Source organism: Anopheles bellator, chromosome 2 (genome assembly GCF_943735745.2).
Source record: "Anopheles bellator chromosome 2, idAnoBellAS_SP24_06.2, whole genome shotgun sequence".
Taxonomy (NCBI): Eukaryota; Metazoa; Arthropoda; class Insecta; order Diptera; family Culicidae; genus Anopheles; species Anopheles bellator.
Window position 1 is genome coordinate 24,289,038 of NC_071286.1, and position 24,380 is coordinate 24,313,417.

General features: G+C 50.1%; 4 protein-coding genes across 4 annotated transcripts; 2 read left to right on the forward strand and 2 right to left on the reverse strand.

The window, feature by feature from the left end:
* The first annotated feature begins 13,717 nt into the window (after positions 1 to 13,717).
* LOC131209324 (lamin-B receptor) lies at positions 13,718 to 16,785 on the forward strand. The gene is made up of 2 exons (XM_058202367.1): positions 13,718 to 15,496; positions 15,575 to 16,785. The coding sequence occupies exons 1-2, from the start codon at positions 13,753 to 13,755 to the stop codon at positions 15,859 to 15,861; spliced, it is 2,031 nt and encodes a 676-aa protein (XP_058058350.1). The 5' UTR covers positions 13,718 to 13,752; the 3' UTR covers positions 15,862 to 16,785.
* A 415-nt stretch (positions 16,786 to 17,200) lies between these two features.
* Positions 17,201 to 18,992, reverse strand: LOC131210213 (E3 ubiquitin-protein ligase Rnf220). Its single transcript, XM_058203424.1, has 2 exons — positions 18,363 to 18,992; positions 17,201 to 18,298 (listed from the first exon to the last, which is right to left on the reverse strand). The coding sequence occupies exons 1-2, from the start codon at positions 18,813 to 18,815 to the stop codon at positions 17,495 to 17,497; spliced, it is 1,257 nt and encodes a 418-aa protein (XP_058059407.1). The 5' UTR covers positions 18,816 to 18,992; the 3' UTR covers positions 17,201 to 17,494.
* Positions 18,993 to 19,407: 415 nt separating this feature from the next.
* On the forward strand, positions 19,408 to 22,090 carry LOC131207235 (augmin complex subunit dgt6). Its single transcript, XM_058199845.1, has 2 exons — positions 19,408 to 21,450; positions 21,531 to 22,090. Exons 1-2 carry the CDS (start codon positions 19,408 to 19,410, stop codon positions 21,696 to 21,698), a joined length of 2,211 nt encoding a protein of 736 aa, XP_058055828.1. The 3' UTR covers positions 21,699 to 22,090.
* On the reverse strand, positions 21,525 to 24,007 carry LOC131209241 (tigger transposable element-derived protein 4-like). Its single transcript, XM_058202257.1, has 2 exons — positions 23,077 to 24,007; positions 21,525 to 22,984 (listed from the first exon to the last, which is right to left on the reverse strand). Exons 1-2 carry the CDS (start codon positions 23,935 to 23,937, stop codon positions 22,175 to 22,177), a joined length of 1,671 nt encoding a protein of 556 aa, XP_058058240.1. The 5' UTR covers positions 23,938 to 24,007; the 3' UTR covers positions 21,525 to 22,174.
* Between the last annotated feature and the right edge of the window lie 373 nt (positions 24,008 to 24,380).

The following is a 24,380-nucleotide window of genomic DNA, read 5'->3' on the forward strand; positions in this document are numbered from 1 at the left end:
CACCCAGCCTTCATCGTGCCCGGTTTTGGGAGCGTTTAATGGAAGGTTTATTATTTTAATACCCGTTGATGGGTCACTTTGAGCACGGGTCGCAGACAGCAAGCTTCACAGTCTTGCAGGAAGTGGGTAACGCTCGGCATTCTGCCTGCATTTGGGTGGGCTGTGAGTCAGGATTTACCGACATACTTAGAACTAACGTAACTCTGTTTCAGGTATCGCTTGCTCCTGACGAGGAATTCCACTAGAAAGTCCGGCTGATGCAACGACGACGCAACGGAATGAGCCTGCCATCGTTCGACGCCGCTCCAATGACAGGTGTATTCAAAACCTTATGACTGATGACACGATGGCCAACAACACAACGCGGCGTGGTCGGCGCTTTTGTTGCGCTCCAAACCGGACATGAATGCCCTACGCTATCGGACCGATCGGAAAGAGCGACCGATCAGGCCTCTAACAGCATCTTTCCAATTTACATATATTTACACATTTCCTGTCCGTGTCCGGCACTGAAGCGGAGGTATTATGTCGCCAGCTCCGAGCCGTGCATTTTCGGAACTATTGACGACTGGCGGTCACCACACCTAATCAATACCACATTCCACGGAGTCGCACTTCCGGATGTGGAGTCGAAGCGACCTTTGAGCCCCGCGATCAGGAATGATGGGAATTGCTAAACTGCAGCGGGATTTTATGTCCAACGTAAGTGGAAAATTGAAGCATCAAATGGCATTTACAGCTTTTTAACATACTCTACCTGTAAAGTAGAGTACTTAAACTCCGTGCTTGGGTGCTTATACATGGTCACCTAATTATGACTATCAAGAGAAAGGCTTTCATCGATTTTACGAAAATTTTCAAGCTTTCCGCTCATACCTTTCTTAACTGCTCGACTTTGTCTCTATCTCTGCAAACCATGTGTCATTTCGCAACGATGGTCCGCCGTTTTATGTATTTTCACGAATTTTGAAAACCATTTAGCACACGCCACGGTGCCACACGGCCGGGTCTGTCGAAAGGCTCCACGGTTTGCGGGCTTCTTGATGGTACGGTGGCGGCAATAAGCCATCAGCGCCGCGCCGCAGCATAAATCCAAGGCTTCCACCGGTCACTGCCGGTTAAGTGCCAGCGTTTACAACCCCGCCGTACGTGCGTTGCTTGCGTGTATGCGTCGTAAAAAACGCGTCCAACTCTAACGGGCGCAACGGGTCCTACGCAAGAGACGCATTCGCAACTTCTTTCGGCGCATCCAGAGATTAATTTCATTTATTACGACCAATTTTCCATTTCACTGCCCCGACCGGGCGGCTGCCCTCGCAATGCGCGTTTCCAATCCGTCAGCTTCGAATAGACAGGACAGTGTGGTCATTGTGAAATTAGCCCAAAACGCCTTCGCATTACGCCACGCCAGAGCGAGACGTGCGAGCGATCACCCATTTGAATCGATTTAATTTGTTAACCCGTGGATCTTATATTTTGCGTGCGAACGGACGGATCATAAAACTCCCCGTTTAGGGTGCGCGGGAGGGGTCGGATCGATTGGAAAGCACGGTGTGGGCAATTAGCCTTTGCAGCCAGCTGGCCACGGGTTTCACTTCCAGTCACCAAAAATTCACTTTATTTCTCCGATTTAATTTGCTACCGGCCGCGGTGCCGCCAATCGTAATGGGTCGTAATTGTATCGGCTCTCAGTTTCACCCTAACCCTAAGTGGCCCCTGGTGGCGACCCACCCGCAACCGCTCGGTGGCCAGGCGGAACCAGCTAACCGTGCCGATCGTGGACCCAATGGAAACTCTCGACAAGTATCGTCGGGTTGAAAGTGAAATGCAATTTCACGTTACGTTCCCCGAGCCCCGGCCGAGAGGCGAAAGAAATTGACCACAATCGGTGTGGCGGGAGAGGGAGTCCGTGCCGGTACTCCCTAATCAATCCGATGCGTGTCATTTCCACTTTCCGCCCGGGCGGCCAATCGTTTCTGACGGGCGCGCATCACTCGGATGACTTGTCGCGAAAGTGCGCCCCGCGGCGGCATTTGGCCGTTTCGGTTACGCACCGCGGACAAGCTTCGGGAGTTTTTTTACAGTTCGGGAAGTCCTCACTCCGATGAGAGTGGTCCCCAGCGGGGTTTCTTAGAAGGTGGGTAATTTCATTAGTTTGCAATAAAAGGTTCTTCATTGTCCGGACTTAATCATCGCCCAGTCGAATTCGTCAACCTTCAATTTGAATTTGCAAGAAATAATTCGATTGGGGCTCAGTATTTGAAGCTAAAACGATTTTCTAATTAATAGTTCCAACATTGCACATTAGAGGAGAACATGATCTACACTCGATCTATCATATTTCACAACACAATCCGTCCATTGGTCGTTTTGACTACACTAAATCAGCAAAGCAAGCTATGTGCTGAAATCACCGTGATTTACTGTTTTCGAATGCGCCATTCGCCCGGCCATCACCATGGCGATAAAGAGATAAAAAAATCTCCATGCTTGAAGCTCTCCCAAATGGTGGTAACCATGACGCCGGCTTACTTGTCGACTAATCATTCGCTTTCCTTTGACTTTCCACGCGATAAAAAATTATTTTCCCAATCACTTCCAATTATGCACTCATTCCGTGTTTACTTTTCCTATTTCGAAGCGGCCTGGCTATCCCAAAGCAGAAACCGAATTAACCGAAAAGTGCGCGGTTACTGGGCTGACACCATTGTTTCGCAAACCAAAATCAATCCCTTTCTCTTTCCAGCGCTTTGTTTATTTTCTATTGCTATTCAGTGCGTGCAGCAACGCTGACACGCTCCGTTTGTACCGCTCACAGCTCAAGGTGGAGAAACTATGGGAGGGTGTTTGTAGGGCAGCGCCTAGACAATCTTCCCCTCATTCGACACCAGATTCTGCACATCTCTGTTGTTTCTATCAATCGCCGAACGGTCTCTACGTGGAAAGCACAGTTCCGCCACTAAGTGACTAAGTGAAACCAGGAACTTGGCTGGTTCGTCCTTGGAGTACCCGGAGCCAGCTGTGTCACAGGGTTGATAAACTCGCGCTGGTCACGGAAAGAAATGGGTGGTGGAGTGACCTCCACCGACATGCCGATTACTCACCGTCACATGTCGAAGCCGCACCATGTAATCATCGTAATCTGTTGGAAGCATTCCAGCGATCGTTTGGCATTGATAAAGGTGACGACCCTGCATCAGTTTACCGTCCCGGAATAGCCCGGCCCCGAAGGCCACGTTGCCGGTCCAGGCGAACGCAAAAGAAGTGAAACCGAATGACGCGTATTGTAACGCCTTGGACGTCGCACAAGTACTGTGGAGGGAAAAGTGGTTCTTCCAAGGCTTCAAGGCCGAATCGAGACGCAGAGACAACATCAGAGATGCAACATGCAGGAAGAATGTCCAAGATCGGCGAAGAATTCGACCAAAGCGGATTCGAAAGAAGAGACCTAGGTCACCGAGTTTTGGACGTTCCTCGAGTGGAATAAATTTGTGAGGAATTCGGGGATCTTTTGTGAATTTGAAAATTTCCCCCTCTAATATGACATCACACGGCTTAAGTTTGTCCGCAAACTCCAGCGAATATTTGCGCAACTTTCGCTGTCGACATCGATCTCCCTCGGTAAGGTGCCTTGGCTCCTTGACTCGAGCCAACAATCCGGGGTCACGATTTGGAAACGATTGACGTTGCTTTACTATTTTCAGCGACTTCCTCGTGGGCTCGGCAGCTGAAGCTTTATCTGCGCTTCAGGCCCCACAGCTCAATCAACAGTCACTGGCGCATCCGCCCGGCGCATCATCCTTTCAACTATCGATCGACATTCTCGTTCAACGGTTTCGACAGCCAATTCTGTGCGGATCGCCGAGGAGGAGGCGCTGAAGCCGATCGCGCAGAACGGCGAAACCCTTCACTACTAGCCAAGAACGCGCCTCCTTCCAGTCGGTCGACTTCCTGACCTTTCCATCCGCACGAACGCACCGACCGTCCCCACCGAGCGTCACATTCGAAGGCCCGCCACCACGACGGCACTAGGCAACGCGGCCGTTGCGCCAGCCGGCCGGCAGAGGAATGCACACACCGGTCCACTCCAAGCCACTCCACTCGCAGGTAATGAGTGCTGAAATGTCAAACTAAATGTCACGCTTCGGCGGCACACGGCTCGGCGTGAAGCGATCGTCTTCGGCGGGAGCGTCCAATCAAACGAAATCATAACGGGCGGCTGAACGACCCACTCGGCCCAGGGGTTGGGCGGGTCCGTGGGCCGGTCCTGCGCCCATTTAACGCGGAATTGACGCCGATAACTGCCCGCCGGTTGGGCCACCGTTTCGGGGGTGTTAATCAACGATTTCATAGCCGGTAGCCGCCCGATCCGGGTGCGATCGATCGTCGGCGATCCGGAAAACCGAGAAGGACTACGGCGGGGCCGTGTTAGGTCGATTGGGGCACGCAAATTGTATGTTCGCCCGGTCGTCGTTCGGGGCCGGGTTTTTGATTTCGCGAAATTTTATATCTTGCGCCGCGCCCGCTTACGAAAACAAGGTGAGCGCCATACTTTACGATCGCCATATAACTCGCCCCGCGGCCCGCCGGTTTGCGCATTGATCTAAAAATTAATACAAACTTGCGGCACACCGGCCCCCAAGTCTGCACCATATTATGCTAATAAATCGCCGTCCACCTGCGGACGAGGCGGAACCAGTTTGGGCGGCTGTTGGCGAATAGGTTTTAGGCAGGACGCGTGGCCTTTTTTTACGATTATACAAGCGAAACATTGCCACTCGCAGCAACCGATCGGCGGTTGGCTTTGTCAACCGGGTTTGGACCAGGACGGGTTTTTTTATACGGAGGCAGAAGAAGAAACCGGGTTCGAAGGGGTCAGGTGGAGAGACTTGTTTCGCTAGCGCGAGAATGTTTGCGAACATTTATTCACATTTCATTGTATGCCGTTCCGATGCTATTGTATTTCTCTCGCTCACACCCAGGCAGATTAGATTAACTGCTATGCTAATGATGTTGTGATGCTTTCCGCCCAAACCTCCAAAACGGAACAATAAGGAACGCGTCTAGTGCGAAGCGGGATATTTATGTGCAAATTAATTGTCTTCTCATGGCACCGTGGCTCCCTGGCTCTATGGATAGCATTACGGGCCCTCGTCGCAGGTCCGGTTTATTGGCGTAGCATTAGGGCGCACACTTAACACCATAAGTCTTCGAAAACCGCCGAACCTGGAGCTGGAGATTTTAGGACCTCAGTCGCGTAAAGGTCGTATCAAATTAATTGGACGTAATATAAGAGCGCGTTAATTCGCCACCGATCAGGTTCTAGGCAAGCGTGGCTCTCCCGGCCATCAGGACAGAGAACCGAACCGAAATTTCGTCAGCAACCGTCACCGCCGGACCGCATCCGGTTTGGCAGGCCTCGGGGACGCATTGTCCCTGCCTTTGTGGAAGGATTTTCGCAATAATGATTTTTTCTTCTCCGCAAAGACTCGCTGGCCCCAATGAGGACATACCGGCGGCAGCAACTTCCAGGCTACCAAAGATGGAGCTCCGTCCGCACGGCGGCTAGTGCTTGCAGAATCGGAATGGAGTCTTGTTTATCTCACCCGAGGGTGGGCCAACTATCGGTGCATGGGGAGGGGTACGAGCAAACTGGTCCGAAAGCGAAACTGCGCCCTGCCACATTCTGCACCGTATCGGCTTGGACCGCAGGCCGTGCGAGCGTCGGTCCGATCGGTCCAGTTTCCAGCTGTCCATGGGCGAGGAACGACACACTGCAGCAACAACAACAGAAAAAACGGGCACTCGAACACACACATAGAGCGAGCCCATGTGGTAGACCTTGAGCGCCCAGCGGTGGCAAAATTGAAAGCAAATCTGCTGCCGTCTCGGTCACGCGTGCGCCCGAGGTTCGCTGCTTGACGCCACCTTTCGCTCGCGCAAGTCACTCGGCGTCACACCGCGGCGCCCGCTGTGCGTCCGCTCCTTCACTCTGATCTTTCGCGGAGGTCGCCAAAAGCGCGCCTCGGTTACCATTTCCTATCGCAGGCCGGTTTCTAGTGTTTGTTGCTGCATTATTGTTTTTTTTTTGTTTCTGCGGATCGTTGGTTGGTTGGAACCCCGTGCAGAGCGAAGGTGCCGAGCAGTGCAATTAGAAAAGGGAGAATGGACTTGAATGCGGTACGGTGCGGTGCTCTAGTGGAGCACCGCTGGATCGATTGATTCGGTTCAGAACACACCTCGGCCTGTGTGGCCACACAGCTGAGCGAACAATTAATCAAAGCGCTTTAATTGGCACCGAAATTGTGCCTCGTGTGTTCTCGTTGTGATGAGCGAACCAATCGGGTGTTAATTTGATCGACGCTCGAGGACAAGGCCAATCGATCGAACCGGAGAATAAATGAAGCGACGGCTGCCGAAGATCTGGCTGGCCGCCGAAAGCTGGCGATCAAAGCTGGAGTGGCTTTCTGCTGCTGCTGAGTGCACTTGAACCATTATCCTGCAATCACTCGCGGTCTCGCGGTGCAAATTATGATCAATAGTGCCATCCTTCATGTTGCCTTTCGTACAAGCAAACTCATGAATGCTGTCAGACTCTTTCGCGAGCTTCAAAATATGAGGTTTAATGATTTTCGTTTTTAACCATATGCGTGGGACTTGTTCAGGCGATTTGTGTTTATAGTTAGTAATAGACAACACCCAACCGATTCCACCAATTCGTCACCCCATTGTGTTCCGTATTCTGGAGTGCGAAATTACCTCCACCAAAAGCATTTCAAACCACAACCGTAGCTTGTTGAAGACTTTTTCTTGGACTATAGAAAAAAGTCCAAAAATGAATTCACTAAATATATAAATTTGCTACTGAAAAATATTCAACAGATTTTTAAACACCTCAGGAGTTCTAGTACTCATTATTATTATTTTTTTATAAACAACGCTCAAGCTTCAATTACACTGCTCCATCAAAGCCAAGCGTCCAACGAATTTCTTAAGAACGAACTCGTTCCGTCAGCATTAGCAGCTCCAGTTCGAGATCGGCTGCAACCTTGACAGCCAAAAGTCATTGCGAGAAGGCCACCCGGCAAAGGCTAGCACAATTATGTCAATCACCAAAATTTGGACGCGGCCCCGTGCGGCCACCAACCGCGAACCGACTTGGGCAACCCGCGCGAGAAGAAAGAATCGAAAACAAAACAAATCTTCGTGAAAAGGTCGCCCAGCTGGCGCGTTTAAAGAGCGTGCGCGCGTCAGAATGGCTGGATTGCGCATTTTCGCAATCGTGTTGCGGCGGCGGCGGTGATGGCCGTATGCACATAATCACCGCTGCGCTGTATGTTGATCTTGGAGCGCCCGAGCCCGGGTGGCTCGTTAGATCGAGCATCAAAATTTCGCACCCTCCCATCGGAGGCGATCCCATTACGGGGACCGTACGGAGTTTCTGTTGCACAAACTCGCCTCGCCAAATCTTGGGCTATATTGGCGCAGCTATATTGGCACACGTGCAATCTCATAACGCTCTGCACTCATTCGCGTGATGCCGTTCTACTCTCAGGATGCACAAATCGTAAGTCGATCGTTCGATGCAACTCAGTTCGAAACGTGTTGCCGGGGCGCCAATTATCCTGTGTCTGCTGTAGTTCGATTCAAAGATTTTTTTTCACAACACAAAAATATGAAAAATCATGGAAAAGCTCCTCAGTTTTGTGCAAATTTATTAACAACATTTGAGGGCGATCATATGATTTTTATTTAATAGATGCAACATTTCGCAGTTAAAGACGCGAATCAATAAACACATTTCTATTACATTTTCTTTCTATTACGGCCAAAGTGAGTACGGTATTTGGAATGTAGCAACGATCGCCCATCTATCGCCGAGAGGCCCCATATTGGGTGGATCGTTCAGGTGATCCCCCTAGAGCAGAACCAACCCTCCAACATACTTCGTTCTAACCTCCACACCGCGGCGAGTGCCATTGTTTTCTGCAGCGACCTCTACGACCCAGTGCCACCTTGCGCTGGTAGAGCCGAGCCGAGCACCGGGTCCGATCGATTAAAACCGCCCGGAGCACCCTTTCCAAGTCCAAAGACGCGCGGCTAAGGTTGAGCCAGGGACGGCGAAACCAGTACGCTATCATTGTCTACTCAGGCGCTAAAGGTGACATCGGCGACTGGGGGTTCTACCGTCGCTCTGCCAACCCTGAGGCCTGCTCAGACAGTGCCTCCCGCTGACAGATCCGGTTGACAGAGTGGGCATGCAAATGCGTGATAGATCATGTCGTGTTTCTGGGTGCGATCGGTGCAGTGTTGAAAACAATTGCTTCTCCTTCTCTAGCCGAGTGCCGTTCCTTTCCCGACGCTAGAAGGTGATTGGATTCTCGCGGTGTGTTTGTGCGCGCCCTCTCGCCCTCCTAGTATCGATTGGTGCGGGATGCTATCGGATGGGAAAAGGATTGTCGGAATGCCATCGTGCCATCGTTACCGTGGAGCAGAGATGGATGCTCCTTGTTCGCGCTCTTTTGCTGGTTAGAAGCGCTTAGCTTCTGGGCCACGTTACCGCAACATGTCAGCTAGCGAAAAAAGGGATTGCCCAAGAGCGTTCGCGGGCCCCGGTGCGATCTTCTTCCATTCGCCGTTTCGCTAGAGCGTATCGATCGAACGAACGCCGCACACGTGACACCGTCACCGTTATACAACGGCAAGTAATAGTTGGGCCATCGGTGTGCCATTCTTCTGTTGATACACAGCACAAGCGAGGAGCATTCGAAGTCGATCAGGCTCGCAGTGAAAGAATCGCAATAATTGCAGGGCACCGCATCGTCAACGGGCACGAAGCCGCCCAAACTAGAGTGCCAAATTTGATGAGGGAAAGCATAAAAGTGAACGCCCAGTGAAAGGGCCGATAGAATGCGAGGGTTCCCAGCGCCCCAAACGAGCCGCGCACATGATAACGACATTCACGCACGTATGCACTCATGCGCACGAACCTGCCCGTGTTGCTGCAGAACGGAGCGTCGATATGAAAGTGTGATGCTAGGAGCCCGGGTGAGCTGCTGAGACAGCTTCAGAGAGCCCCTAAACCGTTACAACAGCCACACGAAAATGGAAGCTGGCCCTAACCGTTTCTAATACCGCTTTACGAAAGTTTATTTAGTTCTCGTCTGTGGCGGTAGTCAAAAATACATAACGATCACGTAACGCGCATAGACGAGCGAACGAATGTGGCGACGCGTAATTAAATTGTGCCCTCTCCACGCGCTTTTCTCTAATTTTTATTGATCCATATAGACGCAGACGCAGACACATTATTTTCCCAATAACCGAAGCACTGCCAGCACAAAGAAAGCCACTGTGACTACACATTACACATTCCGCCCGTTCAGTGGGAGAAATTCGTACACACGTTGCATAATTAGCTGCCTCTCGGTGCCCGCTCAGCTTCGTGCGCATGCAACTTAGTGTGTGGGTCTCACAACGTGCGGCAGCGCCGGTGGTATTCATTACCACCGGCACACTGGAGGGCAATGGCACAACTTATTAAACCAAAGTTACGCCAACTACGGGCGTAAAAGTTGAACACTGGTCACCTGGACGGTCTTGGCAAAGATCGAGAAAAGCTTTAGCTACGCGAGCCGCGAAACATCGGTCACTTTCAATGATGCCTTCGTTCGACGTGCCACGGACCCGCAGCAGCACTCAGTGACGCGTCTTTCCGTTGCGCGAATCGATAGACTTCAATGCGCGAAAAGACAACGAACTCTCCGCGTAGAGGCGCTAAATTTTAAACCGAGACAAACCGAGAGCTAGGGCCGGGGTCGGGAGAGATCGACGACCGAAGAAAAGAACACACACGATCCCACCGTGGCCCTAAAAGTATGCGGTTCCTTCCGCCGGTGGCCGCCGCTGAATATTGAACGGCAGTGAACGTTTTATTTATGCGACCCGGTCAGCCGCCGGCAGTGATGCAACAATAGGGCACTGTGTGTGGCAAAAATGGCCACCGTTAGGACGCATTGAAACCCCCACGCCGCACGCTAGAAAGTCTTTCTTGGTCAGCCCGGTCAGCGCCGCAAGTGGAGCGTGCTGGAAGGCTGGAAGTGAAATGGTCTGCACTGCTAAAAACCTTCCCACCGGGAAGCAGTTCCATGGCTCCGGCGCTGGGCACGTTACATATGGTACATCGCTTCGGAAAGACGGTGCACGCGGCTAGATCAGCCCGACTACACGTTTCCTATGCAACACACCATAATCTGCCCATAAAGCTGGGCAACGAAACATGCTTTAATTGTCCTGATTTAGTTGCAGTCAAAGACGGATGAGGTAACGGAATTAATGTACAAACTACGGAACAATTCAATTTCGCAAAAATGGCGCCTTTAATTAATTGCAAACGGGGAAGAAGACTGCCATTTGAACCAGCATACTGTACTTGGTTCTTACTACCTAAATTTCTTTATAAATGGTTCATTGAAAATTTCTTTAATCGATTCCAAATCGATGTTTTAACGGATATGCAGACAAAAACTGACACAATCCGTAAACATCCCGTCGTTATCCGAGAAACGTGCCCGGTGCGTTTGCTGTTTATCCCTTGACGGTCAATAATCGCCGTATGAATAAAGTAATAAAATTCATCAGTGCTGCAAGAATTGGTCACCGGAATTAACAGAGAAAAACCAAACGGGTGTCGTACTCAAATTAGGGGCCATTCTCTTTAATCTAATATCGGCTCGCTATCTCCGATCTCGCACCATCGGGCTTTCTCCCGGGTTGTGAGGAAAGTTTTCCTTAATCGTTGGTCCGCAGGCCAACGCAGATTTGCGAAAGAGTCCATCGGGTGAAATGGCACCCCGAGTGGCGATTATGTGCATCGTTGCAATCCGGCGGCGCCATTAGCAGCGCATACGCAGGGAATATCAATTACACACCCCATTGCACGAGAGCGTGCTCTTTTTCGACTTCCGGTGGAATCCGATCATCACACGGTACTTACTCTGTTGTGCCGCCGATTGCGGTAGTGTCACTGCGAGGACAAATGCTACGACAAACGCCTGTATAGCGGCGCGTCTCTGCCGGATCTGCTTCATGGTGCCGCCAGTCGTCCTGTTGACCGGCCTCTGCCCTGACCGGTCCACCGTGCTCCGACCGCTGTTGACAGTTGGACTGTTCACTAATTTCTACAAACCACGTGTATATATGCACCAGATTTTGCCCACGGCACCACAACTTTGGTTTTGGGGTCTCACTTTCACCTACACTTGGCACTATGTTGCAACCAAAACTGGCACTCCGGAACCGGAAACGGGTCTCGCCGATCACCGTTCTACCGATCGCGCAACCATGCTGCCACCCGAACGGACCTGGAATTCGTAATTTGGATTAAGAAAAGCACGCTCGTCGATCGAAAGTACAAAATAGCCCTCCTAGGCCGAGGGGTATCGTACGCCACTCCTTCGGCTCGTTGGGTGACAAACAATTTGCCTGCTCGGCTGCACCACCAGAGATTGCACAATATCGATTTCTCCACGCTTGGCGCGCTCGGTCGTTGTGCATGTGCGCAGGTTGTCCCCGCACACTATCAAACGCCGAACTAGTCGTCGTCTAACGTTCGGTCTCACTTTGGACACCACTCCTTCGCTACGGGTGTCTCGCTTGCGCCACCGTTACAGTCCAATCGGGGGGCTTTCGCCGCGTTGGGACCGCGGCCCGATTGCAACAGCGTGGCGTAGTGCCCGTCAGCCGGAACTTGATCGCCCGTATTACGAATGCCCGGCACATCGACGCGGTGCACTGACAGTTATTGTGTGATCGTTTCGGGAGCGAATTTGCACAGCCGAACCGAAGGGAAGTCTTGCGCGGGTCTCGCGGGAGTCAACAATAATCATTTTCCACACCGATCCCTGGCGGCCGGACTGCTGTCTCGCTGCACGTTGCACATGCACTGGTTCGACCTGGTCCGGGTCGGTAGCTGATGGAATGTGTGACTCCACCGTGGGCGGCCAGCAGATGTGCATAAAACAGAAGCTCACACTGCACAAACCTCAAACCAGAGAATTCACAAACGCTGCGCAGTGGAACCGGGGAAGAGAAAACTGACACCACATCGATCGTCTGTACGTGATCGCCACCCTGGTACGCGATTTCTACAGAAACGGCCGAGAAGGCCAATGCAATGGAGTCGCGCGCGTCAAGGAGAGCGCCACTACCTTCCGTGTGGTACGAGAGAAGCTTCGGAACTGAGGCTGGTCATGACGTTCGCGGCGACTTGAAGTCGTTTCTTGAGCCGTTTCTTCAGACGGCGAACCTGTTCGGCCGTGGCGCTGCCGCTCTCTTGCGTGGGCACGGTCTCGCTTCTCTCGCGGCAGCTTGGAAATGGTCTCTGGTGGAGAGCTTGAATCCGCTAAGCGCTCGATGAGCTTTTGGTAAGTCGGTGTAATGCGATACACCGAAAGATTCAAACTGTGACGGTAAAGGATCGTACCTAATCTATTTTCGACTTGAGGCAACAAAACCAGGGATGCGTCACAAAACCACCAACCACCACCAATCTGCATCTAGGTACGCGAAGATCAAAGCAACCTACTGTTTGAATGAGTGACTTATAATGAAACCGTTCGCTGAGGACCGCATTTAAAAGTACAACCAATACCAAAAACGCAGTAAGTTTAGTCTTCGTTTAAAATTATTTTCCTTTGATTATATATCCACCAGCGAAAGACCATCTCTAACCCGTCTTAGATGGTTGTCCAATAAAACAGAGAATAAACATCAACCGGCGGTTCATTCAGCAAGGGTATCCGTTAATTGCACAGGAACCTATCGCACAAGGTTCCACGGGCATCGCAGCAACGGTCGTTCAAGATTTGCTCGCCAAGCACATAACGCTTCCCCGAGCTACCAACCTAGCGGTGCTACAACGCTGACATCGTGTAACGCCCTAACGCCCAACGCGCGGCGCGTTACCACCGTTTGACGCTCCAACGTACGAACACTACAACGATTATTTCGGCCGAATGGCGTCCTGCGTGACGCTTGGGTTCTGAGCGCGAGCGGTGGGAAAAGTGTGTATTTTTAGGTGCCAGTCGGTCGTGCGTGAACCGTGTTCAGTCGCGAACGCCACATTTCACCCGTTCTCAGGTAGGCAACGTGGAGTTTGCACGAAATAGGCCTGATTTTTGGGCCACCATTCGGGGTGCGACAAACTTGTTTTGGAACCGACGCGATGCGCGCCGTTTTTATTGTTTGTAAGCAAGGAATGCGCCGTCGCTTGGTTTGCTCAGTTTCGGTTTGTACCGTTAGGTTGTGTGTATATGTGCACCCAGTGACCGGGAGTGTGGCGGGGTCTCGTATTGTTTGCCGCGCTATTGCACCGCCTTCATGGAACGCCGATCGCCATCATCGACCACCGAACAACATTCCTGCGGGACCCCGGGGACAATGTTGGCATGTTTTCTGTCTTCTTCTCGCTCGCGCTTCTCCGCCTCGCTCAGTATCTCTTTCGCACGGCCGCCTTGCGGGCTAATGATGTGTTTTTATCAACCTCGGATCACTGTGTGCGATCAGCGCAGGCAACGATTTAATCGTAGTGTGCGCGGGCGCACGGTTCTAACCTAGAAATACATTCTTATGATTATCTTATTCAAGTTGCCCGAGAAAACGTAAGTTCGTGGTTGTTGCTATAAAAGTGTTTGTTTTTCTTACAGATAATTTCAATCGTGTGTTCGGCAACGACGACGGTTTCCTCGAGTAATGGATAGTCGGCGCGGTAAACGGATGTCCCTTGCAGTGGGGGTCCCCGCAAACACTGCGACGGTTGAGTCTGCAACCGATACGATGGACCGGAAAAAACCCGGTCGCAAAACGCTAACAACGGGCGCTCGCAAAGCATCTCCCGGGCGCAAACCGTCACCAGGACGAAAGGCTTCACCGGCTCGCCGTACTTCACCAGCGCGCAAAGCTTCGCCAGCGCGCCGTGCGTCTCCGGGAAGAAAACCGAAAGCTACCACCACGGCTGTCCCGCTGGCACCGGCTACCGTCAAACCTCCACCGGTAGAACCGGTCAAAGTATCGCCGGTGATGAAAGATGAACCGCGCCGCTCAGAGCGCATCCGTGCCTCGGAGGACCGGTCCGAAAAGGGATTCCCGATGATGAAAAAATCTCCCACCGACAAACGTCTCTCGGTGATTTTGGACGATTCCGAAGTGAGCGACATTCTCGGGCAAGCCAAGGACCAGGTCGGCAGGAGAAGTGTAACGCCGAATACCAGCCAACGCACCAACGCGGCCACGCCGACGACGACAACAGAACGCTCGAGACAAACCCACTCGATGAGCGCCCTTGCCGAATACTCCGACAATGAAGACGACGATGCCGACTACAAGAGCTTCCGGCGGACCGAGGGCGACAACAATAACGGCGTCGGCATGCAGTACGCGGATGCGACCAGTCTCAGACATCAGCAACAGTTGGTTGAGTTCGGTGGTCCAGTCCGTGCCGCGCTTCTCGCGCTCGTGATCCCTCTCTTTGCGTTCTTCACGAACCATTTCTGCTCCGGAGCAGCGCATCGTGACTGTCGCTTTATGGTGCCGAAAAACTGGGATGAATTTTGCACTCTCTCGACGTACTTCAACCGTGAAGTGGCCATGTTCTACCTGCTGTACTTGTCCGGTGTCGCACTGCTGACCGCGTTACCGACCGGCCGAGTGGTTCGGTTAGCACACGAAGCTCGTCCAGAACGTGCCTACACCTTCAACGGACTGTTGGTCGCACTTGGAACTGGATTGGGTGTCTTTGTGGCCGAGTACTGTTACAAGTACCCGCTACTTTCCGTCGTGAGCCGTGGCTACAATCAGCTGCTGGTGCTGAGTCTGGTCGGAGCCCTGTTGGCGTCCGTACTCGCGTACGTAAAAACCCGCTACACAGAACCACGGCAAATGAATCATTACGCGTGCACCGGACGCATGCTGTACGATATGTTTGCCGGCCGCGATGTGAACCCGACCCTGCTTAACGTCTTCAATCTCAAGCTGATCACCTACCACGTGTCCGTCGTCCTGGCCCTACTCTTCAACGGCATTATCCTCTACCGCAATTTGCACTTTACCCCACTCCCTGAGAGCCTCGTCGAGGGGTCACTGCAGGAGCGGCTGCTGTTCACGGTGCGTAATGTCACGGGGGAACCGGCCCCTCTGACTGCCGCCGCACTGACCATGCTGTATCTTCTCGATTTGCTCGTCTACGAGCACCATCTGGCCGCATCGTTCGAGCTGCAACAGGAAGGTTTTGGCACCCAGTACCTTCTCCGTCAGGCACTGTTTCCCTTCATGCTCACGCTTCTGCCAAAGTACGTCGCTGCTCATAAGCTCTCGGATGTGCCGATCTGGGCACTGGCTGTCTGTGCCACTGTTGCCCTCGTAGGATTAGTCGTCAAACGCAGCGCACAGCGGATAAAGTATCTGTACCGGTTGGACCCGCTCGGAAAAAAGGTTGTCGGTAAGTGGACTAACAAAAACGAAGGGCGTATAACCGCAAGCAGATCTGAATGCATGTTCCCGTTTCTTTCTCCACCAGGTCTCCAAACGTACCCAACGTACCAGGGTCGCCGGCTGCTGGTCGCTCACGGATGGCGTTTCGTCCGTCAACCGAACTACGTCGGCGATATCTTGCAGACCGTGGCACTCCTGCCACTACTGTACTGGCGCTTCGCTTGGCCACCGTTGTTGGCTGCACTGTTCACCGTTTGCGTTCTGGCCCATCGGGCTAAGCGACTTAGTGCGCGCAACCACGCCATGTACGATTCACCCTGGTTCCGCTACTGTAACGCCGTGCCGGCTCTGCTCGTTCCGCGTGTCTTCTAAAACGTGCTCAGTTTGTTTTTTTTTTATAATTTAATGCCCTCTCATAGTCATTACGATGTGTAAAAAAGGCAAGCTCTCCTCTGCTTTTGATCCCCCGGTTTTTGTCTTAAATTGTACTGTTTGTTCTTTTAGTTCTGATACCCACCTTTCCTATTTCCCGTTTCGTCTCGTCGAATTAGTTTACGTTATAAATGGAAGCTTGCACGCGGGGAATGATATCAATAATGAATTATAATATTTGTGGTAACAATGTAGTCTAAATGATTTTAATAGCGGAAGTGGAAGTTCGTAAATTTTGCGCACCCACTGGGCTCGTCCGCGGCACCTAGTGTGGCAGATAAGCGAACCCGACGTACAAACGAGCAGTTGCAATTTTGTTAGCATTGCTGTACTTTTAGTGAAGAGTTTGAACCGAAACATGGAGCGCCATACTGTAACACAAGCGGTAAAGCATCTAAATCGCAAGAAGAAAATCAATTCCCGGGATTAATTTTACGTGTAATATCGTGCTACAGTAAATCACGCAAGTTTACAAGTGGTTGCTCTCTGCAACGAATGCTCATTTCCCCTCAGAACGGAGGACAGTCGACGCCATTTCGGATCACAAATTCGCGCCGAGAACTGGGCACGCGAGAACAATCTCTCTTTTCATTCGTTTTTCGTTTTCACAGCGTATGAGGCGCGGCACTTTACTGTTGCAAAGGGTAGAGATTAATTGTCACATAAACTCGAAACTACTTGAATCACACATTACAACAGCAATGAACTGTATATTTTTTTAAAACTAAAAATATGGCAAATCACAATCGTCGGTAAAAGCGGCTTGATTTGCGGAGTGAAGAAACACACGCAAAAAGTGCACCGTTTGGTCAACAAACGGACGACTGTAGTTTAAGTGATAGTGAAGTAAGTAGCGACAAATGATTAGAGGTTAAGTTTTGAATAAAATCGCAAAACAAAAAACACCGGTCGATATTTTCTATTGACACACTACTGTTGGAGGAGCGTACGTGGGTAATTGATTATTCGCTCATCCCGATATGGATTAACTGCACCCCAAGGGTGTGGGGAGGGTAAATTTTGTTTTCGTTAACATCGCGGCCTTGTTTCAATTCCTATTACTCATTGCGAAAGGCGTCAGTATCAACAATGAGACAAAAATTAAAGCTAAGATAATATGCTACCGAATAGATTTTTCGTGACGCTTCTAGCGATTTGTAAATCAAATGGAAAGTTAGGAGCTACTTCTTAACGAAAACTCGTGTATTCTTTATTCAGTCGTTCGAGTGCGTAAGGTTATTGAAGATAAAAGAAACCACTACCCAAGAGAAAAGTCGCCATTATTTCGTACGGAACGGAATGCTCGGTTGATTCGACGATACACAATACGCAGCGTGCGATCATGTGCCTGGATCGACTGTGTTCCTGCCATCGGAGGATCGTTAATGGTTGTTAAAAATCACTTGTTAAATTCATCGTCTCTAAACACTAGTTTTACACCGCTAGGCTAAGGTCAGTTGCTAGCTGTTGGTACTATTAGGGGCGCATTGGCTTATTGTCGTTTTTTTTTCTTAAATGGCTCGCTCCACTTTCGTGCTGAAGAGCGGCCAAGATGTAGCGATGAACTACGAAATTATAGATAAATTCGACGTAAATCTGTCGGCGATGTGATCATGCTACATTGTGGACACAGTTTTCTCGCGCCGAGCGTGTGCAGCCAGCACTCCTCGCAGTATACGTGCCAACAGCACACAGACACGACGGGCTTCCGGAAGTCGTCCATACAAATCAAACACTTTGGCCGGTTGCGGATGTACCCTTCGTACTCGCGTACTTTCGCTTTCAACGATTCGACTATCGCACGGTCCGAGCTATTCGATAAACCCGGCACGGATCCGGCAATATCACCTACTCCGATGCCTCCGTCATCGACCTTGGCGTAACTAACCGGAGTCACACCCGTCGCTTTACTGGTGCCCTCGCCCGGACTATCGGGTGGTTTGACGGTGTGCGGTTCATTGGCAATCACCAATTCACGGAGCGCTCCGGACGCCGTACCGTCCGATGACACGATCACATCTCGCTCACAGTACTGTGGTGGTCCGTAAACCTGACTTTCATCACCGTCGACATTCAGCTCGTCGTCCGTGTCGTCGGCGTTTGTTACACGCACAGCCACACTGGCCAAGGTTCCCGCCCCGAGCAGGCTCGTCGAGCGGATTCGTTTCTGGCCCGCCCATTCGTACGTTTCGAACGACACATCCTCCACGTCGATGCTGGCATCGTCGTCGTCGTCTTCATCGTCAATGTCGCTCCCGTTTCGCTGGGTTTCCGATTTCCGTAGACAACTCTCCACGTGCACGGCGATATCTTCCAGCGTCACTTTGTTGCAAACCGGGCAGACATTATCTTCCGGTTTTCGTTTTCTGGACTTTAGCTGAAAAGGTAAATTGATTGGAATGGTTTTCGACACTGGGTCGCGCCGGTTCTCAAATATCTACCTTCAACCGAGCCTGCCGGTTGTTTTTGATCTTTTGATAAGTTCCCCAGCACTCGTCCGGTCCCACGCTCGCACGCTCCTCACCACCGTGTCCGTTCGAACGGGCCAACGCAGATGACGATGACCCTGGCCCAGAAGGACTGTGATTGTGCCGCCGTCCGTCTCCGTTGCTGGTGCTCGGTCCGGCACTGCTTCCATCATCACAACCGCCTGCGTACGGCAGGTTCTTCTTCGGTTTCAAAATGCGCTCCAACCGATCAACCTCCACGGCAAAGTGATGATCGATCTCCTGCGAGCGCAACGTGATGCCACAGATCGGGCAGCACATCGGATCGAGACGGGTTTTACGGTGCCGAAATCCGCGTCCTGAATACTCCGGCTCACCGCCACCGATGGGTTCCATACTGGTGCCGGTTGCCGCTGCTACCACACCGGAAGCCACCGCATGTTGCATTGTATCTCGCAATGCGCTGCTTCTTTGTTTCCCACTTTCAGCACGACATACTTTGATGGGAGCGATGAACGGAGCTATGCGATCGTTCCACCAACGAACGGGCTGGAGTGAATGCACTGAAATATGATACAATTTTTCCTGGCTTACGGATGCGTGACGTTCGATTGTTTACATCGCTGGTACGTGCAACTGCGTCCATCGATCAACATGTATAATTTGCCGGAGCTCGGGCTCCTGGCGAAAAACTCGCACATCATTCCCATTTTCGCCCGTCAGTGCTGCCAGTTATTTCGTTAAACACTCCGCCCAATGTTTCGTTACTAACTCATCACACAAGTAGCCATAGCAAGCGCTCAAATATAAGTGAATTTCATCGCAGAGTTTAACATTCGATCCTCAATAAAATAGCAATTGCAAAATAAAAACCAAAATATAAAACGTATTGGGTTTCGAAAGGGCTGGCAACACTTGACACCCCAACGGATCAAACAAAACAACAAAACACAACAAAATGGCAGTTGACATAACGTTTTTGAAACCACGCTGCGAAAAAACCTGAGGAGCAGTCCAAAGTAGTGAAAAACAAATTGCGATGAATAAAAAGTCGCACACACTTAAGCCACACACCACCGGCCAGGTACCGGGCGGGGCGGGCGCCACAGCCACCAGCGGCATTGAGAAGCAACTGGATGACGCTATTTATCGCTGCCTACATGCCCTCACCAAGCGGCACGAACCATCCGACGACTTTCGGGCGCAGTTTTGTCGCCGAGCGTTCCTTAAACAGAACACCAAGGCCTTCATTCAGGTAATTCACTTCCTGTTCAACGTGTATGATGCGGCCGAGTTCCGGAAGCGCTTCTACTGGCCGATCTACGATAAGGGGGCCGAAAACGCGTTCCGCACGTCGACGGTTGACTATGTGAACCAGCTGATCGATTGCGGCAAGCTGGTCGGGATGGAGAAGATCAAGGCTCACGTAGTCGTGCTACCGGGAGGTGTAAAGTTTATGAAATTTCTTCTTGGTCTTATCCGCTTTGTACTGCAAGAGGAATTGCGCAAGATACGCCCTACAGCACCTGGCGCACCTAAAATGCTTACTAAGGCAAACATGGCCAGCATGATTGCCAGCAATGGACGCTGGATTGACATCCAGGAGCGACTGTTTACGGCCGTGCAAGAAGAGACAAACATTCTATCGTCGCGGATACGCAAAAATAATGCCCTGTTGAAAAATATTCTTCAGAAAAGCGACTTGGCTCAGCGCGTGACATATGAAGAGCTAATGGTTTCCTGGGATGTGGTGATCACTAGAGAGCGCGAGAGTCACGAACAGAAGCGCGCAAAAGTGCAGAGTATTGCACAAGAGTTCCAAGACATCATACAGCAGGCGTGGTATTTTCTGAAAGAGCATGAAAAAGATTTGTCGTTCAGTAAGGATCAGCTGAAGGAAGTGCAGACCAAGCTACAGGAGCGACGTCCGCCGCTGGAATTCCTGGCTCGAGAAATGTTCGATAAGCATGAAAAGTTAAACCCGCTGAAACTGATTGAGTTCTACAGCGCGCTGCTGCCAGCGGTGGTCAATTTTTTCGAGAGTTTTTGCCCCAAAAATGAGTCCATCGTAAAATTTGAACACAAGGAACTTTCTCGGGCAACGGCAAAGTTGACCGAAATCCGGCAAGAGATGGATTACCTTTCGCGTACGCTGCCCCTGCTGAAGGAACAATCCGGTTTCGACTGTGACCCCCGATCGGCGGTTGTCGCACATGACAGCAGCCCCGAGTCCGTGGTTGATAACTTTGCTATAAAGAACAAACTGTTCTCCACTCCACCGATCGTGATGGACTTCGAGGGTCAGAACGGCGATGCACCTTTGGCCGGTAGCGGTAGGTGTAGTGCCAGGATCGCTTTCCTGAACAAAGACGAGGTACATACAATGAATGCTCGGCTCAAACTACTATCGACTAGCATTTATCAGCCACGCACTTTACGCGCCGCCACGGCTAACTCGGTTACGTCAGCCTCAACGGAAACGGATATGGCTTCGACGAACGTTTTCGCTGTACCACGAGTTGCGCGCAAAGAAAAGCTCAATCCTTTGACCATGTTGGACCGTATCAAGGCACAAAGTCAGAGTCAACGGGAGACTTCAAGGCCGGCCAATAATTCGATGAACATTTCGGCACTGAGCGAGATGTCGCTACACCCCGAGTTCTCGTCCACGCTACTAGCAACACCAGAAAAAATGCACAAACCATCTTCTGCTGAACATTTTGTCCCGTCGAATGTCCCAATGGGAATTCAAGGCCACAACTTTTGCCAGAGTTCACCCACCATGTCCAGCCCACGGTTGCTGGCGATTTATGCCGGAACGGCCACTCCAAAGTCCGCACTGTCACCCCGTTTGCTGGTCCCCGGAATATCTGCCGGAGTCAATCGTTGCAGTAGCACCATTAAAAAGCGCAGCTCTCTTCTCGAGCAGGAAGCGGTACAAACATCTCCATCCGGACGACTAGACTCAATTGTTCGCCAGGGTGAGATAAATGCTGCCGGCGTCCGAATCGTTTTGAACGAAATTGTCGATCTCACCGTTGATAATAGTGATACGGAAGAGGACAACACTCTCAGCCCCGAGGTAAGGTTTCGATAGCTGATCCAGTAGATCAGCACCATTTATTCGTATTTCAATTGGTATTGGTTTTTGGTCTTTTCAAGAATGGTGGGCAACTGATGGATTTTTCGAGAACTCTGCTGGCCAACACGGCGCTGGAACGGACACAATACGAGAAATTGCACTCGCAAAACACTCTTCTCTCGGTGATGGAATCGGAAGAAGAAAATTTGTTCAACGTCAGCGATGGAATAGTCACCGATATCGAATGATCCTCTTTATCTTCATACTTAGAAATAATCTCGTCTCGTATGTTGAAAAAATCAATGAAATTGTCTGTATATCCAATGTAAATCATTATTTTCGCAGATCTAATGAAAAAGTTATTACAAATTCGGTTCTAAAGCTACCGCTGAAACGATAGATCAGCCGTAGACACCGTAAATTGAGAATCTCATTGATGAAAAGTAACGTTTGCGATTTAAGAAAACACCCTAAATATTTGGCATACATTTGAATGCAGGTGCCCTCGTTTAAATGATTCGTGTTGTTATTTTTTTACAAATGTTTATTGTGATGATGAAAAAAAAGAATCCTTTATCGCATTGGTTTAATTTTACAATAAAAAATAACCTTCGTGATTGGCGAGTTGTGCAAAGCGTAAATTAAATTCTGTTAGTGAAAACGGTAGCTCAATCAAATGTATAAACTAGAGCCTCGTTGGATGCGCTGGTGCAGCAGTAGAGTGTTATTGACTTTTTAAGAAATGTTCCAATTCATAGAACCTCTGGAATAAGGACTCGGGAACATCCTCTGTTGTTAGTAGATTGCGCCATACAGTATCCAGAGAGGTGGCGATCGAAGGTTCGTTTTCATGTATGCTCACATTTCTCACAGCGACGAGGTTACTCGTTTCCATTTCGTTCGAGTTGCTCATCACGGGCAGGGCTTCCGTTTGTTCTGCCTCTGTTCGGACATCATTTTTTAAGACATTTGGATGACCAGAGTGCTGGTCTTTGGTAATTCCCATGTCGTAAGTAACATTATCATATACCATATCGACGCATTCGTCGTTTGGAGATATTTCTCCGTACTCCGTACTTTCTACGTACTCTATTCCATCAGAGTTCTCTACGATCTCCTCTACATACTCGTAAGATATAGACTCTACTTCCTGCGAACAGTCGTCATATTCAGTCACGAATATTTCGTCTCCTTCAGTGCATTCTATGATCTCCGGCAAATCAAAAGTTTCACTCAACTGGAACGAACTGTGCTCGTGGGGAACTGTTACTGTTTCAATGCACTCCTCAATTTGCTCATCAGAATCATCCCGGTACTCATGGGTTGTTGCGTAATCTGTTTCCTCGAGCTCCTCTGCTATTCTGTAGTCTTCTGTAGCCTCATCTTCATGCTTATTGAGAGCAGCCGACACGGTAAAAGTATTTAAATATTTCGAGAAATCTGCATTTTCGTAACCCTTCCGAATGGAGGGTAGGTCGACTTCTTTCATCCAAATATCTTGCAAGATTAGAAGTGCTTCCTCTAGCACCATATCCTATGCAGCGTGTTCATAAGCAAACAGAAAGAAAAACAGAATTATTGAAAATTTCAAAAATAGACCGCACTATGTTATGTATGAAGAATTACCTTGTTCGAGGTTGCCTGCTCTTGCCTGACTTTGTACAGATAGCGGTTTTTCAATTTATTCGATATCCCAGTTGTGAGCGGTTTCAGAACCGAAACAGCATTGGCTGGCACAAAGTATACGTCCACGAACTTGGTATCTATTTCCATGGTGTTCGATACTGCCTTTGATTCTCGCACGAAGACGACCACCTTCTGCTGCATCCTGGCAAACGTCGTGTCCATTTTTTTCACCCACCTTAGGAATATGTTCTCCGTCATCCTTCCCATAATTTGGACTATGTAAACCGCGGGCATGCTGTGCGTGTCTGTACAGCCCTTTCGTGGCGCATTCATACCGACCACCAAGAGAGGCAATTTCACACTCCCGTCCATGTTCGTGGCACACAGGACATCTAGCGGATTATCGATCCCTCCGTACTGCACAGAAATTACGTCCGCAAAAAACACATCCTTCGCTGCGTACGCATAGCTCGGATTGGCAGGATCTTGTATAAGCTTTTCCTTGGCTGCCCTGCTGCGACGTTCCGAATGGCTTTTGTTCTCGTGCGAATCGGTTGTGTCCGATTCCTCCTCCACGGGCCCCGCTTTCTTCACTTGCTGCTGCGATTCGATTTTCTTTTTTGTGAGGTCTTTTTTGAGTGCGTTGGGAAGTCGCACGCGCAATACATTAAGATCTATACCCATGGCCAAATACTTGTGTAACTTTTTTTTCTGCTTTGTAATCTTTATCACGGATTGAGGGGCTATCGCGTAAGCATCCGCAATGTCTTCTATCAATTCTCCTTGATCAAATAAATTACAAATATCTATCCGATTCCCTAGTGTTAACATGCGAATACTGCGCGTCGTTGTGTTATTCATTGTTGTATCCCTTTTCACACACTCCCTAATAATTACTTTACACTTTGGAACAATTTGCGTACTAGGCCTTCCTCAACCAAACGCAGCATAAAAGCAAAACAAATCGATTTGACGTTAGCGAATTGTTCTAAAACAATCAACAAGCTAAATGTCCAGGGTTCATTACGATGGCACATTACAGTTTTAGTACTCCTTGTTTTGGAATCGACCGCAGATTTTATGCCACTCAAGCAAACACATGATATTGCTTCAAAACAACTGTTTCTTTTCAATGTTTCAGGCATGTTATTTATTTCGCATTTAATCGAATTTTTATACGTGCAACCAACTCTAGCAACTTATACAATAACATTTGGGCATAAAGAAGACATGATACATAGACTCGAACTCACATCAACCGCAATCGTACCAAAAAAAACAAGTACACTTGGTTTACTATCAAA